A 20,213-nucleotide genomic window follows, 5' to 3' on the forward strand; every position below is an offset into this window, starting at 1 on the left:
ATGTTTAAAAGAATACTATTTTATGTAATAAAAATACTTTATGCAGTCATCAAATGTTTAAAATAAATATAAAGGATAATAAGGCTTCAAAATTATATAACTAGATTATCTAAAACGTTTAAGGAATGTCCAGGGTTATGCTCTGAATATACCATAAAAGCTCCATTTTGACCTACGCTGAGCATGTGGGCCGTTAACTAAATATTAAACAGTAAATCACTTGACACAACCAGTGAGGCAGATATTCTTGAAGGGCTTAGGATTCCTGACTTTTCCTATGACCAAAAGCTTCATTTGGCGTGTCCCGGTTGCATTGGAGCATGACATAATCATTGTGATGCAATCCTAGAGCAAGAGAATCCTAGCCAGGGAAAAAAGTATAAGTAGAGAAAGATGTAGTTGTCGAATAATCGAGCGGCAGATTACTGATAGTGTACTGTATATAAATAAACATTAATTTTTACACAGCTTCACTGTAGCCAAGTCTCATTTCTATAAACTATTAATATCAGTTATATAAGATTTTTTTAATCCATTCAATTTCCAATTAAATTTACACAATAAATAATAAAGTAAACACAATTTGACAAGTCAATAATAACAAAACAATAATACAAAAATACAGACTATATATTTTTATTAAACCTGAAGGTGGCACATCCGTACGTACACTGAGCTCTTCAAACAATTTAAACCCAATAGTATTGGGAGTCAAGAGATGTCAAGAGAGACGCAAAGAGAAGCTGAGTGGACCGACTGGAAAGAGATTCCTGGGACAGTTGTGCGGTCGGCCACGAAACTGAATTATCCGTAGCGCCAGCGTAAAAGTTCATTATATAACTAGCCATTTTATAAAAATGGATGGATTTCGCACTAGATTATACAATAATTGATTTAAAATAAATAATAATATTTAACAGGGTTGCTGCCACCGGCGCAGATCGGAGCCGCGTGGCCACTCATATTCGGTGCCGCCTGTATAGTAATCACGAAAATATCATTCTTTCACAGGCACTACCATCGAGTGGTTTATTTCTTAGCTGGCATCGTAGTTGAATACGTTACCGATATTTTTCGCTAGTTGGTTTTTATTTTGCATCATAATTTGATTTTTTATTTTTTATAGATATTTTTCGGCACTGTGTTTTATAAAGATAAAAAGTTTTTTAGTCAAGCACACCACTGTTCAAGGAAAATATTAATTGGTCTTCATATTAGTGTTACTCAAGTGGATTGCTTTGAAATTTGATAATTTTCATAACATGGTGAGCACCAAATCCCATAAAAGCAATTAGGGAACCAATAAATTTCATTATCTCAGGTCGTAAATAAACCATAAAACAAAACTGCATAACATAACATTTTGGAGCATTTTACAAGGGCTGACATTCACCAAACCCACTTGAATGTTTTCAATGTGTAGGTACTGTGAAAATTTTTATAATTTATGACTTGTTATAACATAACTTATTTATAACAAATACAGTTCAAGTAGCAGTGCTGCCTTTCTCCGAGCGGTGACATTTTACTAACGTATTTACATGTTATCGATTGATAAAAAATATTATGAATATAGTCATCACTTGGTTTCATCCACCTTGACCTATATTTTACATTTTCGTGGATTGGCACAAGGGGTCAATTCTATATTATATAGGGTGGCAGCGAACCTGTTAAACATAAACAAAAGTCATACCATTAATTGAAAATTCATTGATTGGTGTAACAAAATGCTGACTTATTTTTTTATATTCCAGTGTAGATCATTATATTTTGCTGCCAACACTGCACATTTGATGACGATCAAGGTCGAAATGGATAGAATTCGAAAATCAGCCATTTCTCAGGTAATTAGTGTATAATAGAGAATAAAATAATGTGTGTATGTGATGGATAACTCAACCACTCTTATGGGATCACACATCTTTTTTTTTTACTAGCAATTATTGTCAAGTATTCATAACTTTTGGTTTTAGAATGCGGGTTCTACATAATGAGGTCAAATTTTATTGTAATTCCTGTGTGGTGACTTGAATAATAATTATCATAAGAGTGAGTGTGGCGAGTCAAGGAAATTTCATATTTCATTTGGACAAACATTCTTTATATGGCAACTTAAACAAATACTCCCATTCGGCTCAATGGACCCTGACATAGCGCTTTACTAGCTTTCACATTTCTTATATCTTAAATAATATAAATTTTAGGAGATTAATCATAAAGTTAAAGCCTGTATTTCAATACATCTTACATCCCATATATATAAACTAAACCAATCCTTGCTAAAAGAGCAACTTATGGTGGGTTTTAGTTTCCTGTATCATTTTTGTGTCTTCCTGCTGAGTCTTCCAAGGATACGACAGCCGCCTACAGGTCCATCTGGTGAACGTCTTACAAAAAAAGGTTACTTTCTAAGTCACTTTTTTTGGTTCTTCTGGAAGGTAGGCCTCAGGCATCAGGCCTTAGAAGCATCATTTCATTGACTCAATCCTCTCGTTGAATTCATTGGTGATCCCATTTCTTTTATCCACAGATTAACTCAGGATGAAGTTCGTTGTAACAAAGTGACTAAATTTATTATATTTCATTAGTTATCGTTAACAGTGATGGTTCTGAGAGCATCGTCGGGATGCACTTCAAGCGTTGCTTCCGTGCCATCGTTGAATGGAAAAGACATTCCTCCGTCAATTACAAGACCTGAAAAAGACAATAATATAAACAGATTTAAGATTTTTACAGTTGTCATTTGTAACCCGTTTCTCTCGATCTTGTGTGGATAGATCATAACCAGGGCTTTTTTTGTCATGTAACGCGGTGGGAACGGCGTTCCGGCACATTTTTTCATGGTATTTTTAATGTTTCAAAAGCAAAAGCTTCGTTGAAGACCGACACAGTTTCGGCACTTTTGTTCGTCAAACTCATCAGACCACCTTTGACACTTTTCGATCCTTCAAAATACATTAATCAGTGGTTACTCAGTGGAAGATATTCGGCCATAAACTCTAACACTAAGAAAAGGAATCGAGACGATTAGCCAGATGAAAAAAATATGTGGTTGAGTAATTGCATTTTTTGGTTGTTTGTTGATACACTGAATACCCTTAATTTTACCTCGAAAACCATTTGAAAAACGATACTATAGAGCCGTCACACTGCCTTTAACCTTAGTGATAGGAAGGGTGCCCTCCAAAGATCCTGGACTGGGGGCCCGCTTCAGGATGTGGGGGCCATGGAAATCACTATATACTTTTATTCAAGTATATGATGTTTATACAATTTTATATTTTTACAGCTTTAGTTGTTTATTTGTATTTGTTTGTTTGTTTAATTTTTTATGCACTTCGTGGCTTAGTAAAAGTTGCTTTAAATGATATTTGAATATTATTTTCTTTAGTAGGTAAGAAGTTTGGCAAGAAGTGAGTTACGGCACCTTTGTTTGTTAAAAAAAAAAGCCCTGATCATAACCTTATATGCAGTCAATACTATCTTACCTGCGTCTACACATCTACTCTTTACATGTAAAGTTTTTGCAAATCCTCTGGCTTTAAGTCCTTTCAAATTTGCCGACACTTCTCCTGATATCAGTTCACGGATTGAATAAGTTAACCGTGGATCATCTAGAAAAAATAACAAACAGAAATTATTGTGTTACGCATTACTCGTACGTTATTTACATGACTTTTGTTTGTAATAAGAGAGCGACATTAACCTGGTGGAAAAGTGAGGGTGTGATTGTACTGATCGGCGAGCAGCGTGGCGTAGTGTTCGTCAGGCTTCGGTTGCGCCTGCTCTTTGCCGACACCCTGCCACTGTAGCTCCAAAAGTTCCAACACTGACTGACTTCTCAAACGATTGATACTGCCGATAGAACAAACATAATGAATTTAAATTATGGGAAAGGGTAATACAGACATGAAGTATTTTCAATTACTTTAAAATATAATTTCGCAATCGAAAAATTGATATTGGAGATGCACGAGGGCAATATAACCTAACTTGAAATAAATATTTTAAGAAAACAAACCTTAGCTATTCTAAAGCTCTCTAGTCTAGGACATTAACTCAAACAATTGAGGTATTTAGGATTGAACTAATACAAGAGCACTTGGTGACCAAATTGAATAAATAGATCTCAACGTTAAATATGTGATTGAATATTCTATATTAACTAAATAATATTTTTATTCAATGAGTAATTCACAAGATTTGTAACATTCTTTATTGAAAAGATATAGTTTATCATATATAGCGGGACTGGACTGGATTCGAACTCACATCCATTGGATTTGCGCCAATATGCTTTATCATTGAGCACATTGGCACCTTAGAGGTTTTCTCCAAATTTCCTTTCCTTGTAAATTGAGCTTACGTCAGCTACTTGTCAAGGTAAGTAACGATTATTGGTACCTGGATTCAAACCACAAAAGCCGATTGCCAAAATTAACGCAATATGTAAGGCGATTCAGATGTATGAATACTAGTTAATTTCTTTGTAGTTAAGTAGAACGCAGGTAGCTCAATTGGTAAAGCACATTGGCACGAATCCAGTGAATGTTGATTCGAGTTCAGTCCCACCAGGCGTCATATTTTTTTCAAAAAGATTGTTGAGAACTATATCCAAATGGACACATCATGAATGGCAGAAAAAAGGTAAAAAAACATAAGACAAATACTCTTAAGTAGATAAGTAGTAATTAATATGACTATGTTGATAAAAATCAGAAAACGAGCCTAACCTTAAATGCCATGAGGTAGATCCAGTTCCGGTGGAGACGCAGAGTCCTGATGATTTTGTTCTAGTGGGTCTTGCGGACTTGTCAATGTTCACTTGAAGGTGGCTTACTCGTGCTGATACATTCTCTCCAATGAAAACCTGGTAAGTACGTAACATAATACAAAATCATTACATATAAAATGCGTATAGTATGAATAAATGGCGATTACATTGACATCCCTCTCCTTTGTGTAAGTTTGAAGAAATCTAATACGTATGAAAGAATTTCTTTCCTGAAGACTTTCTGCCATCCACCAAGATAATGTAAATGTGCTGGCATGAATTGAGGCTCTACTGGCGCGTCTCAACTGATTACTGTTTCTTGAGAATGTGATTTTGTGTTGGTGAATTTAGTTTTGTTTCTGTGGATATGTCTATGCTATTGTGTACACCCTGCTGTCATACAAGTGAATGAATAATATATTAATACACAACATTGTTCTTTTATTCTTTTCCCGTGTATAATTTAGCTTCCAAGAGTTCCATGTCAATAAATGTCAAAGTTGGTTAAGAGTAAACGTATAAGAAATAACTTCCACACTCGATGTCACTTGGCTCATGACAGTGTAAACACACCTCTGCAAGATCGGAATGGTATTGAGGCAAGTCAGCAGAAGGTACTTCATTCTGCAACATAATAATGCGAGACCTTATGCAAAAAACAACCCAAAAAAATAAAGGAGCTTGACCGGGAAGACTGTACCATGGGAAGCCGGATCCACATTATTTTTTTATTTCTTGATTTGTTTATGTGATTATTTAGAACGGTATATTATGCTGCAGAAACTTCATTGTCGGCCGTTGTTGGTTTATCTCAAGTCACAATATGTATACACATAATACATCAGCCTTACTTGCCCGGCACTGATGTTGGGTCATACATTGCCCAGCAACAGTATTGCTGGACATGGTGTCGGGCATTAGTTTCACCATTTTTTCTGGCAATAGTGCTGGCAATATCAAATTTTTTTATGGTTGTTTACATTTACAGAAGCAATCGCAAAAGGTTGTGGATAATGGCTTAAGCGTCGGCTAACCGCGTCGTGGGTGCCAGGTTCAAATCCTGGGTCTGACAAGTACACATATTGTTTTTCAATTTGTGCATGAGTCAGAGTATGGACCTAATAGGTTGAGCAAGTGGCTGACATCCATTTCTCGTAAAAACAAAATCTGTTAATAGAAACCTCCACTCTGTGGAGACCCATATGATCCTATTGGGATCGGACATGGTCGAAGAAGAAGAAAAGATAATAAAAACAAAAATTAGACACGCGTGTTTCATTTTGAAATTATGGATTGCTGATAGGTATACCTAATACAGTAATGAAACATGAAGAAGTAATTGTATGGAGAACAGTGTCTAAATACCTCATTGAGAGCCAAAAACGGTAAGACTCTTCGCATGATGCCGGGCTGGTTGTTTCTGTCGAGACTCTCCTCCTTCACTCCTCGCCACCGCTCAAAATCTGACTCCAATTCTGTTCCGTATGAGTTTGGCGTAGCGCCGGGGCTGACCAAGGAGTCTTGCGGTGATGGAACATTGTACCTAAAAAGTTAGTAAGTATGCATACTAGAGCAGTAATTATTGACACCCAGCCACTCGAGAGGCTTCCTCGTCAAGGATTGGACATCTGACTGGGCAAAGCATCTCTGTGCTAAGGCAGGCATGTCGCTTCAAATAGGCTGTGATGTACCGTACTCTGCAATTGTCATTCTTCAACTTGAATAAACGTATTGTATTTCAATTTCTCATTGGTTGTAAAAATGATAAGTTTTGGTTTTCTTTTGGGCATGCATTGCACTTACCGTCACACTATTCTCATACTGTGCAAAGAGTCTGCTGTGTGATGGTAAGAGGAACTACGCCTCATTTTAAAGTATGGGCTTCATACCTTTTCCTTCTCTCACTCCTGCAGCAGGCCGTGAGTGATACAATGAGGTCACGCTGGCTTAAGAAAATTGGCCAGTTAAGGAAATAAAAATCGTTAGCGTCTCTCTTTCAAAATCTCAATGAAATCATATTATATTAGGTACAACAGAATATATACATATTTTTATGACTAAATTCCCATTCCTATGGAGCGATTGACCAAAATCCATACTGCGATCGACACGTTGGCCAAAGCAATGACAAAAGTTTGTTTGTGATTGGATGGCGGATGGCGATCAACTGACCTTTTTTCAGATATCTCAAACAATGTCAGAAATCAAAGACTATGTTATTTGTTTTCGCCACAAGGAGTGTGTCTTGGTAAAACCGCGGCAATTTTAAATAAAATTAAAACGGCTCTATAACTATGATAACTACTGGCTATGATAACAGATAACAATTGTTTTTATATTGAACTAAAGTAATAATCATTAAACGCCCACGATAGCCGAGTGGATAATGTGTCAGTCAATAATGTCATGGGTCTCGAGTTCGAATACCAAATCTGGCAAGAAAAAATAACATGTTGTTTTTCAATGTGATTATACCAAGAGTATGGACATATTAGGTTGAGCAAGTGGCCGAAGTGGCTAACATCCATTTCTCATAAAAACAAAAATCTGTTAATCCAACCTCCACTCTGTAGAGGTCCATATGATCTTCTTAGGATCTGACATGATTAATAAAACAAAAAAACAATATTTACTGAATTTTATTATAGAGGGTGTCTGGATAAGTCCAAATAATTGATGTGAAATTCCACTTTGTCCAATTTTCCTATTCTAAGATTTTTCCAAGATGTGTATTTTAATGAAATGCCTTGCATTCCAAAAATGGTGTGTACCTACGTTCAGTCTTGAATAAAAATAATTTGTACCTTGGTAATATGGGCTTATGAAGGTCAACGGGGGATATTGGATTGGTTTCCTTCAGCCGCTCATCGCTCGCAATAGTGGTCCTTATGCGACTGCGGTGCAGCCAACTAAACCTGCCCTGATCCACAGAAATATTGTGTTTACTAAAATATTTTGTCAATGAATAATACATATACAACTACAACTACAATATACAACTAAGTATGGATTGTTTGTATTAATAACCAAAATTTATCTGGGTTTATCCCGTATCAATTACAGAGGTCACTCATTGCACCTTGCTGTGGAGAATTTGTTAAAGAACATTGTTATCACTCATTATCAATACAAATTGTCAATCAACTACATATACTGAGGTTCAAATTCCAATCCTCTTTGTTAAAAGTGGATGTGAGACTAACACAAAGCATATCATTTTTTGAAGTTATACTTATTTTGGCGCATTTTCAGATCAGAGTGTATTTTCGGCGTGTGACATGTAAAACATAATTTATTTTTTCACACGAAAAACGCACTCGATTGTTCGGTTATCAGCCGACCGCACTACCTTTACTCCACAGTATAATACTGTAATCGTGACGATTATACAGTATATTATATTTTAGAATTGTTCCGTTGCCTAGGCAGCGAATTTATTATTGACGGCCATTTGCAATTCCTTACGTAAACAAACTATTAAACGTCAGAGTGACAGTTGGTATTTGAAAAATAAAAACAACGAGAAACCATTATATAATTTAGTAATATAAGTTAAAGTGTATAGAAATAAACCAACGGCGTCCTTTTGCGGTCCTTTTTCTTGAGTGACTAATTTAACAAGATAATTAAGAGCTAGTCAAAGAATCTAGTTTATCAAAAGTTTTATTTTTGTTTTGTTATGCCAAAGAAGTATAACTTCTAACGCGCGTACTTGTACGCGGAGTGTTTGATTGTTTTAATCTCATGTAAATAGTATTAAGTACAGTTATTAGGTATATACCTAAATAGACACACAAAGTTTGGTTTTTCACCTAATTTACAAAAAATTATAACATGTTGCGTGCAATTTCAGTTAACGATGGATTGGTAATGTGAAAAATGGACATTTTTTTTAAGGGTAAGTACCTACTTATAACAATTTCTAGCACTTCTTCTATAATGTATAAAAAGCCAATTTGCAATACGTCTTTTAAGTATACAACGAAAAGGCAAATTAAAAGAATATATTAAAAATTGACCTGACACGTTTTCGGGCCTAAGGCCGCCAGTGGTTGTCACAACGGTACACCAATACTTTGGCATACTTCGATTATATTTTTGCATTAAATATTATGTGCCATCTAGTGGAAGTTATGGAAGTAGATCAGCAAATTATATAGCATGAAAAGTTTTGGTATTTTAAGCCTTTGAACAAATTAAATACTATTTCAACGCCATTAAATCATACCTACGAACATAATTTAAAAAGATTTTTTGTCTCTTATAATTTTTTTTTGCAGAAGTTAAATAAATTTTAATTCGTATGTGGTTTTTTTGGATAATCAAGTGATTAATATACCTAAAGTTTTATGTTATTAATAATTTCATCAGTCTCCTCCGTAATTATTTCAGAAATTAAATTTGAAATTATTGAAGCTAGTCTTATCTATAATAGTTGTTGTCAATGTCAACAGTTGACTATAATGACTATTCGTTAGTAAGTAGTAATATCATATTATTTTTATTCTTTTCTTAATTTTTACGTAAGTATGACTGACAGTTGTGCACTATTTTTTCGGATCCTCATAGTCTACCTCTTTCAAAAAGTCACTTTACGCCACTGTTTTATAGTGAAGCTTCTCACGATCTTCACGCTCTCATTTCCAGTACAGAGGTTTACAAAATAGAAGATAGAGAATAAATTTACTAACCATTATATTGTTATAATTTTGGCATATTACTAGTTATTTCAAAAGTTTACTGCTGTGAATTTTTAATATATTTTGATTACAATAGGTTATGTTACCTCTTTTATGGCATCCAGTGCCCCCTTGACGTCTCGAGAGCACCATTTGGGCAAGCACAGTCGGCCTTCGCTTCTACTCGGGTCACTATTGAAACCGATAACTGGTTTACTGGAATAAAAAAACTGAGATATTATATTACTTTTACTAATTGTCACTGTACAATAAATACTATTAATACATGTATCATTATGAAACCTGAGGTTATGTGCATAGTGAAGCGAAGGAAAGCAACAAAGTTGATTGTCTCATAGACTTTCTTAACAAAATAAAATCGAAGACAGCTTCGTTAATGTGTTGCATATATTTGAAGTACGTCATAGGAAGGGTAAGGAGAGAAGTAAGCATTAGACAAAGTATCCTAACCTACTGTCTCTGATCCTGGATGCTGCCATAAGGAATGTTCCATCTCCACCGCACGGAATTATCACGTCACACCAGTTTATCAACGATGGACTGTATGTTAATCTAGAAAAGAAAACAATATTATGTCAAAAGTGATCACAATGGATATCCTTTGCCTCATTAGTGAAAATGGTAATCAGAAAAATTACAGGCAATGAACGATCTCCTTCCATCTAGGGTGATCTTGCTCTGCTTTTTTTGCTTCAGTTATTGTTAAAATTGGCCTAAATTCTCTAGCAAACTATGTCATAGTATATCTGTTTGTTTAACTTAATATGAATGTGTATGCTGTTTTTACAATACGAGTCTACGATTATTTTTGAATTTGTTACCTATTGACTAGTTTAGCTTCGGCGCCTAGGTCTGCTAGAGCTTTGAGAACTCCTCGTTCGAAGTCTCTCTGCTGTCGGTGATAGTGAAGAAGCGCTTCGTAGTCGGATCCTCGGCGTCTTATCAAAGCCTCCAGCTGTGTAGGACTGCAGCCTCTGTGTCGGTTTCTGAAAATTATGTTTTTTTTACAACACACATTGTTATCGAATATTTTTGGCAGGATTGGAAAGGATGTTCTCACTAGCATTAACAGAATCCTTCAAGACGCCAAGAAGAATCACCGTAAAACAAAGGTCAGCACACTCTGCTCCTAGTCCATTGTGTACCGGGTAAAAATTCAAATAATGCTTGTTAGATTATTATGTGTGTTTAGATACGGGGCGTGAAGCTAATGGGTTGTGTGAACAGTTAACAGACAACTATATAGCACCATCGCGACTAAACTGCCACAATCCAAAAAACGTCAAACAGAAAATCAGCTTTGAAGTTTTTACCTATCACATTTTTGTACTGTGTTTTTGAAATATGTTTAGATATTGAATGAAGTTTTGACTTGAATTTGATGACTTAAGAGATATGAAATTTTCGGTACATATACTATGAACGATACAAAATGTAACGTAGTAATTAACTCAAAACACGTAAATTTGGACATGTGGCGGTTAAGTTGCGAGGATGCGATATATGTATCCGCAATGAACAAGCGGGTAAAGTATCCACGTATGAAGTCGCAGGTGGCAGGTTTGAATTCTGCGTATAGAAAATCTACATGGATCCACAACTTAATAGGTTGGAGAAGTGACCAACATCCATTTATCCTAATAAAAATCTTTTTAGGATGTGACCAAGATCACCATCTGATCGTAGACCCAATAAAGAAAAGACATACACCAGTGGCGAAGGGTGGAGGTAGGCTGTTAAGATCCGACATAAATGTTTCACACTAAAATTTGTCAGTCAAACGTATTTGTTTTCATTGAACTAAATTACTAAGACTATAATGGGTAGATAGAGTTTGTTAGTTTTTAAAATTCAATTAAACTCTGCCTAATCCAAGCCATAGTAGTAAATAGTCAAAAAATATTAATTTTGCATGGTTTAATAGCATAATTTTAGATATTTTATAGATAGAAGAATATATTTTATCGATTGCAATTTGGTTAGGCAGGGCTTAATGAATTTTAAAAAACTAACCAACACCATCTGTAATATGTATTCTTAATTCGACAAAAACAAATAAATATGACTGAAAAAGTGTGCACTATTTTGGTTTGTTTTAGGCAGGGTTTAATTGAATTTTAAAAACTAACCAGCACCATGTGCAAATTGTATTCTTAATTCAAAGAAATCAAATAAGTATGACTGACAAAGTTTAGCGTGCACTATTATGTCAAATTTTAACAGCCTACCTCCACCCCTCGCCACCGATGTATACTACTTACAAGATTATTTATTTCCTGCTATACATGCAATAAGTTCATAGCTACATTGTATATTTTTTTAAAGAAGTAGGATGAAAAAATGTCTCAGTAGTAGTAAATTAATAAAGCTGATCAGATGCGACAAAATGAATACATTATTTGGGATGACTGTACGCAGGGACGGCTCTAGTAAAGGAGCAAAGTGTGCAGTGCACTCCCGTCATAGATTAAATAAAAATATATAGGTAATATAAAACCCCCATGTATTCAGAAAAATGCGATATCGAAAACTTATGCGAAATCACTCATTTTAAATTCCGCGCGTTTTCGAACAATGGTGACGCAAGCGTTTCAACACTTCGCCTCAGCCACCCATACACACAAATGTCGAAAAAACAATGTCGATGAGACGCGACTAATACACACGTAATAATTCCATCGATGCAGGAGCATTATTCGAAGTGTTCCTTGAATTTACGCACATTTTTCACGCATACATTTATAGCGGACAACCACAGCGACAAAAGAAATGAAGCTTGTAGAATCAAAATCACCAAAGTTCTATAAGACTACATGAGTCTTCGTTGGAAACGATGTTTTTCATATTCTTTTCATTTCAAGTACAGTGCACCGGCCGAAAGCACACACACATAAGCTAGTCATTTGGACTTTATACACAAACCTCACAAACCAATATGAATATTCCTACATATAACTCAGGCGACGCGTCGAGGTACAGTTGGAAGCCTAATTATTATAATGAAATGACGAACTTCATGTCGATGCATATTGTGTCAAAAATATAATCATATTCACGACTGTTAGTTTGGTTGATATAGTCTATGGGTTGATCGTTCGACAGTTGGGTTTATAATATAGATTTAATAGTATTTACAATGAGTACCGTGTATTCAGTTGCATATATTAAGGACAATCGTCACGATTTTTCCAAACGAATTGATATTAAAGTGGCAGGCCGTCCTTTGCCATGTATAAATTTAATTCAAAAGTGTACAGTGAAATCGAAGATTGTTAATCGGAAATTTAATGTGCAAATGTACTCAAAAACACAATGGCTTTGCGGATGTAATATTCTTAATACCCTATTTTGTTTTCCGTGTCTGTTGTTCGGCGGAGATGTTAACTGGACGGTCCATGGGATTCAAGACTTGGTCCACCTGTCAGTAAAAATCAAAAAACACAGTGGTTCAGAAAAACATATTTTAAATGAAATGCAACTTGCAGTCTTGGGAGAAATAGATATACGTTCACAATTGGATGCAGGGTACCGTTTATCTGTGAAACAATTTAACGAACGTGTTGACAAAAATCGTTATATTTTATCCAGATTGATTGACTGTGTGAAGTTCTGTGGTGCATTTGAATTAGCTCTTAGAGGACATGATGAATCTGCAGATTCAAATAATCCAGGTGTTTACCGAGGGCTTATTGACTTTGTCTCGGAAATTGACATAGCCATGAAACAGCATTTGGAGAGCAATAGTGTTTTTAAGGGTACGTCAAAAACGATTCAAAATGACATTTTAGATTCGATTCTAGAGGTGTGCCGTAACGAAATTAAAAATGAAATATCACAAAGCAAGTTTGTAGCTATACAAGCAGATGAAACAACGGACATATCTACTACAGAACAACTTGTTTTGGTCATAAGGTATGAACTACGCGGACAGATACATGAACGATTCTGGAAATTTATGACGCCGAAAAACCACACTGCGGCAGGTATTGCATCTGAAATTTTGAAAGAACTAGAAGTTCTCGACATTAAACAAGCACAACTAATTGGCCAGAGTTATGACGGCGCATCCGTGATGAGTGGCCGATTAGGTGGTGTACAGGCTTTGATAAAAGCTTCGTATCCACACGCACACTTCATACATTGTTATGCACACCAATTGAATTTGATAATGGAAAGAAGTGTTTCAGCTAACACCATAGTCCGAAACTTTTTTGCTAATTTACGAGCGTTTCCAATTTTTTTTTCGAGGTCTGCGAAGCGAACTGATATCTTGAAAGAAATAGTTCATAGAAAAATACCAGCAGCACCAACAACGAGGTGGAATTTCAATATAAGAACAGTTACTGTTGTGCATACTTATCGCGATCAGTTAAAAGAGTGCATACCAAAAGATACCATTAATCAAGCTGGAATGTTGTTACGGTATTTAAACGAAGACAATTTTAACTATTGGTTAGATTTCTTTGCCAAAATTATGCCAAACTGTGATATACTTTTTAAACAACTTCAATCGAGGTCAAAGGACGTGTTGGAGATAAATATGGACATTGAACACTTTACGCGTGCTATACAATGTATTCGTCAAAATAATCATATGTCACAAATTCAACCATCGAAAAAACGTCGTCCCAATGATTTACCTCATTCTGTAATATGCAATGAAGTATGCGACATTATAGTGAACCAAGCGAAAGATCGTTTCGAATATAAAGGTCATTTAGTAATAGCCAAATTGTTTTTTAGTGAAAAGTTCCGGGATTATCATACAAATTTTCCAACTACAGATTTTAATACGGTAACCACATTATACGACATTATTGACAAATTTAAACTTAAAAATGAACTAATAGTCTTATACAGTAGAGAAGATTTCTACGTTACTGATGGAGCATTGTCGATACTTCAACTTTTCACTAATAATAATTTACTGGAAGTATTTAGTGAAAGTGTTACCCTATTAAAAATAATTTGTACAATTCCGATGACTTCAGTGGAAAGTGAGCGTTGTTTCTCAACTTTAAAGAGGGTTAAGTCATTTTTGAGAAATACCATGTCTCAAGGCAGGCTAAATGCTCTTGCGATGCTTAGTATAGAAAAACAATTGATATCGTCAATACCAGACTTTAATATTCGTGTTATTGACGTGTTTTCAAAATCCAAGGATCGGAGGATGGACTTCTTGCATAAATAGGTGAGTCTTTTTTGCACTCCCTCATATTCTTGTCACCGGCCGCCACTGACTGTACGTACACATGTTTTTATCCATAAAATTATCTTAATAAGATATATAGTATCTGTCATCCTCTGTGCTGGGAAAACCATTTTTGCAGTGACCCGAAAATTTTGCAAAACATATTATTACTATTCGAGTTGTCTGGTTTTATGTTTAGTTTTATCTCATTTGCAAATATCTCTGCTTTAAGAGGTCTTAGGTCATATAGATTGTACCGTATGTGCTTGTTGGAGTTTTCACATAAATAATATATTATGCTTAGAAGAAAAACACAATGCAATCACAATATTTGAAATGAATAGTTTATCCTTAACAGGAATATATCGCTCGAAATCATGGGCCCCACATCGTGAAACGGGCACCCAGGCTAGGATCCTTGACGGATCTCCCTACCTATCGCTAAGGATAAAGGCAGTATGACGCTCTACAGTAGCGTTTTCCAAATGGTGTACGCGGTAAGTGTATCGTACAACCACATAATTTTAAATAATAATATAATTGATGGAAAATAGTGCCGCAGGCGACTTTTTTTACTATTAAAGCAAATTCCTCGCTGGGCCCCACAAAGCCCGGGTCCCCAGGCTAGAACCCTGTCAGCCCCCAGCACTATAAGTATATTTCGAAACCTCCTACGTATAAGGACGGAACCGCATAATGGTACTTTTCAGTAGTACGATTTTAATAAATTTTAATGACACCACAACGTTAATTTTTAATGCTGAAATTGTAATTTTTTAGTTTATTGAATTTTTGTTTTTTTTTTCGATTATCATTGTTGTATTATCTTTAAAATTATTTAATAAAAGGCAATCAAGTCAAAATAGCCAAAAATGCAGTTATGGCCTTTTACGTAGAAGGTGTCGATTTATACAGTGGAAACCAGATTTTACGCGATTGGAATTCACGTTTTCCCACTATTTTCATGTAGTCTCGAAGTCTCGTTTAATTTTAGTACATTTAATATCCGGTTTTAAATTTTTATTTCCAACAATTTACATCTGAAATATTCAAAATTCAATTAAAATTCTTAAAATTAAAAATTCAAAAAGTTTAAATACTTAAAAGGTTAACATTTAAGTAAGTACTTAAATGCAAGGCAATCATTAAAATTAACAATAAGGTGCAAACGCACATATGCGTTTCTATTTATAGATACATCTGCAGTACCCAAGGAACAGTTTAGATAAGATTGGTGGTTGATCTTTTAGTTTAACCAATTAGGGATGGACATACGGTGTTGTTTGAACGTTTTGGGGGTTTCATTTTATATTACCGGAAAACACATTTCTTTATGTATGATATTTTCAAGAAAACTGTAACTTCATCGCGACCCCGTATGTAAACGTAGAGAAGCCAAACAAGGGAATCCCCCGTTGATCGCGAAATTTCGCTTATCGTGACCATGTCCAGAACGTATGCCCTGCGATAAATGGGGGTTACCTGTATATTATATATTTTTTTCATTATTTGTGAATATTAAAGATAACAGTAATAACATCATTTGCACAGTAGAGTGTATGTTTTTATGACTCCCAATTACAACAGACTAAAAACCTTTTGGAATCACCACAGTGTTATAATATAAAACATTCATATGAATCCCTATAGATGTAAGTCAAAACTTCTTGATAACGAGGTACAGTTATACCCAATAATGTGTTTATAAACCACAAGCCGGTAAATTACTTCATTCAAAATGTACATGACATGCTCTGTCTGACGCAAGGCCCGATACCAACACGGTGTAACGTAAATCGTCCTTTGTGCGTGAAAAGTATTAATAAGTATTATGTGAGTTACAATGAATTTTCTAGTGTCAAAAACTTACTGTTCGAACTCGTATCTTGTAACTTTAGAGACCAAAAGGCATTTTTTGAGAGGTAACTCGGCATGTTCTTGCGCATCACTGCTACTCCAGCGGCATGCAGAATTCGTACAGGCACTAGCCCCGCAATTTGGTACACCTAAAAAAACATACATAATATAAACAAAAATCACGAGTTGTACTATTCTTTTACCCATCGCTACGTCCCTCCGCCAGGTAGTCTTCGACAACGTCTCTGAGATGGATAATGTCATAATGCCTGATATCAGAATTCAAAATTTAGGTTGAATCGTTATTGATATTATCATGTGTAATATTATGAATCATTATAAATATTAATTATTATAAGTACCTATGTATATTTACTCAATACTATTTTTTTTATGATTGCACGCCATGCGAGTCTTATTTATTTGAATTCAATGAATTTGTGTAAATAATAATTATTATAAGATAATATTTATGTCCAGCTTATTATACATACTTAAGTGGTATTATTTTTAAAAGATTGTACTTAATGATAAAATTTGATTCATTGTAAACATTATTTTGATGTTTAAATTTAGTATTTCAAAGAATATTAATTTGGAAAACACTTCCTTGTTTTTAAAATAAATAGAAGTACTTGTACAAGCATATCGTTAACGTTGTAGATATAACGTGAAAAAAAGAGATTAAACATAGCGTCACTAAACGCAAAAATACGTCAGAATTTTGGAAACATGCCAAAATTCCGGAATGAACTGTCTACGTACTTCAGAAATTATATTTGTATAAATAAAAACATGCATTAATGTTTGTACAACAACATTACAATATATTGATACCTCAAACGTACAGTGAGATATTTACGCCCAAATGCAGGGGTCGGCAACTTACATATCATACTGAAATGTCTCACCATTTATGTTTTTTTAGTATTGGACACTCTGAGTGCTATTGAAATCAAACTTGTAAAACTACAGTGGAACCTCGATTATTCGGACTGCTTGGTGATGATATTTATAAGATATTCCAGAAAACGATTAATCCGGATAATTGAAAAAATTATGAAACATCTATTTTACTTCCAGAATAAACTGTTTTTACAGAATTTAATGAACAATTCGCATTTTCTTACTAAGCAATTATTAGTGTCCTTTTCATATATTTATAGTCATACGAAACTGATGATCAAAAAGAAATCTGGATAAAGAAAGTATACAAAAAAATATATATTTTATAAAAGTATATTCCTTAATAATATAGGTACACTATCATAGTTAACTAACTACTATAATAATAAAAAAAATTATAATATTTAAACATCAGTAACTTCCTTGAGGGTCAACTTTACTTTAACTTCAATATTTGGTTCATTGTTTAAAGTTTTTAACTTATCTAAGTACCTATATGAATTTTCGGTACAAGTCGGTTACTTATGGGGAAGCCAGGCGGGAACCGCGCTAATTGTCTGGCTAATTTTGGCAAAATTCATGAATTTCATTAATGAAAATCTAACCTAACCTAACCTAACACATAATCCAGTATATCGGCTATTTTCAAAATGTGTTTGCCGCTGGCTCACCATAACCGACTTGTACTGATTTCTATAAGGGTTTTAAATATATTTTACACTGAGAATGCTTGCTCACCATTAGTTTGTCAATTTAAAAATGAACCAAATCCAACACAACTTTTTTCAGGATTATGGTCAGTACCTAGTTATGTTAGATTTTTAGTTAGGTCACAAAATATAACAATAACCACAAAATGATACAGTAAACGATATATCTACTAGATACCTAGGTATTTTTATGAAAATAATTGAAAATACGATGTAGAGGCTCTTCACCAGTGTAGTTACGTACGATGAGAAATACCGGGAGAAATAAATGCATCGCTGAGATGACATTGTTTTCGTGAAAAAAAGAACCCAAAGAACCTCAAATTTTGGTTATTTACGAGACCTCTAATTGACTCTATAATAGAGTATGGAGGGAGGCTGGTGTAAAGGATTCTTTAAATGCAAATCACACCGTAAACGTTTCACCAATATTTTTATTGACGAAAGAATGTCGAGTCGGTGCACTGTTTTGCGATCGACAAAGATCATTACTGTGACTTTTCTTTATTATGAGTATAAGTAGGTAGTCAAAGATTGTTTATTGAAATTAAACTATAGTTAGAAGAATTTTAAATTTGGATTATTCATTTAGGTAGGTACCAAAAAAGTATGTGAGGCAGACAGACTTAACTGAGAGTCGGCTGTCACTGAATGTTTACACTTCAATTTTATTAACGAAATCTCGATGTGAAATCAACAATCGATAATGTCTAATGATTGGTGACTGCTTACCATAACGAGCATGCCTCAGAAAATTACTCAATTTCTTCATAGTCCTTTGTCTTTCAACAGTAGAGAGAAACGTAGAACAGAAAATATATGAAAAAGCACTAGCACGGCACTCAGCACGCACGACCTGTCAAGAACGTTCAAAAAAAGAATCACTGAAAATGACAACCAAAAAAATGATTTTTCACTTAAAAATGTGTCACAAACACAAACAATTGAATGTCGGCAGATCAAGCCGTATTTAGCACAAATTAGAACCGGCTATAAGTAAAACAGAGTGAACATAACCTCCTTCGTTTAAGCTTATTTCCGTAATAAATGATGTCGCGAGCCGGCTGAAATGCGAACGTCAAAAATTACAATAAATCAGCGCTGCCCAAACTTTTTTTGGAAGTAAATTAGTAAAATGTGTTGGATTTGGTTGAATTTAGGTTTAGGTGACTAAATACAGGATAATTTTAAAGAAATTAATAAAATATTCCTTTTTTCAAACATTCTGATACAAGTAGGTAGGTAGGTAACTAGTTAGAAGTTATATTGACAACAATGACAACAATGAAACTAGACTGAAAGATTTGGTCGGCCACCCAGTACCTATATCCCACAACTTGGTGCATTCACTGTCAATACAAAATAAAGTGTAGGTACAATCATATAAAGTATAAATAAAACAAAATTTAATATCGATCTGATTATTACAATATAATGTTTTATGACAATTTTAATCATTGAATCAAGTATAAGTTTTATTGAATGTGTAGGAGTTTATTTTATTATTCTTAGTTTGAAAATCTTTATACATATTATATCATTAAAAAACCGTAGAGTTTTGTAAAAACTAAAAATACGTAGTATAAGTCGACAATCTTTTTATATTTTTATTGAATCGGGCATCGTTATTGAGAACACACCCATGCTCCCATCAATTTAAATAATTGATGCTGAATATAGGTTTCGACACATTAAGTCACGGGTCGTGTGTGGGCGAAGCACATAGCATTGAAGTTAATGACCCCATCTTACCACACCCGGTCATAATCGGGCGTGTAATACGTATGGTGAAAAGCATCAGTATTTTTTATGACTGGAAATGTCTCAGTACCAAATAACCAATATTAAGATCGCCATGCACTCAAGTGTGCTTTGACTGAATTTACATGACTTTAAGTTTGAGAGTGCCAATTGGAAAGAGGAGCACGCAGAAGCAACATAAACATTGTAATACGTAATAAAAGCTAATAAAAAATGCTGAACAATCTAATTGGAGGAAGACAACATTGGCCTTAGTGGATGAGCAGATCGGATTGTCCGATGGGCTCCCGTTGCGCTCAACAGACGGTTGG

General features: G+C 34.6%; 1 protein-coding gene across 2 annotated transcripts; it reads right to left on the reverse strand.

Moving 5' to 3' along the window:
• Window positions 1-1,095: 1,095 nt before the first annotated feature.
• Nadk2 (NAD kinase 2, mitochondrial) lies at window positions 1,096-19,186 on the reverse strand. 2 transcript variants are annotated; one of them, XM_085943142.1, is made up of 12 exons: window positions 19,084-19,186; window positions 18,874-18,997; window positions 16,539-16,674; window positions 10,299-10,463; window positions 9,928-10,029; window positions 9,564-9,672; window positions 7,582-7,697; window positions 6,143-6,320; window positions 4,737-4,873; window positions 3,710-3,858; window positions 3,492-3,617; window positions 1,096-2,697 (listed from the first exon to the last, which is right to left on the reverse strand). In XM_085943142.1, the coding sequence occupies exons 2-12, from the start codon at window positions 18,911-18,913 to the stop codon at window positions 2,588-2,590; spliced, it is 1,368 nt and encodes a 455-aa protein (XP_085799268.1). In that variant the 5' UTR covers window positions 18,914-18,997; window positions 19,084-19,186; the 3' UTR covers window positions 1,096-2,587. The 2 variants fall into 2 exon arrangements, with proteins under 2 accessions (XP_085799268.1, XP_085799267.1); XM_085943141.1 differs by having other exon boundaries at window positions 18,874-19,186.
• Between the last annotated feature and the right edge of the window lie 1,027 nt (window positions 19,187-20,213).

Source organism: Rhyacophila brunnea, unplaced genomic scaffold (assembly GCF_057557595.1).
Source record: "Rhyacophila brunnea isolate RB1 unplaced genomic scaffold, BYU_Rbru_1.0 scaffold_15, whole genome shotgun sequence".
In the NCBI taxonomy this organism is placed as follows: Eukaryota; Metazoa; Arthropoda; class Insecta; order Trichoptera; family Rhyacophilidae; genus Rhyacophila; species Rhyacophila brunnea.

Bases quoted from the DNA above. Each gene is read 5' to 3' on its own strand.
- Nadk2 (XM_085943142.1), bottom strand. From the start codon at position 18,913: ATGAAGAAATTGAGTAATTTTCTGAGGCATGCTCGTTATG. The intron at 10,030-10,298 runs GTAACAAATTCA...TTTCTTTTCTAG, and splicing joins GAAGCTAAACTAGTCAATAG to ATTAACATACAGTCCATCGT. The intron at 6,321-7,581 runs GTACAAATTATT...CTAACTTTTTAG, and splicing joins CATAAGCCCATATTACCAAG to GTACAATGTTCCATCACCGC.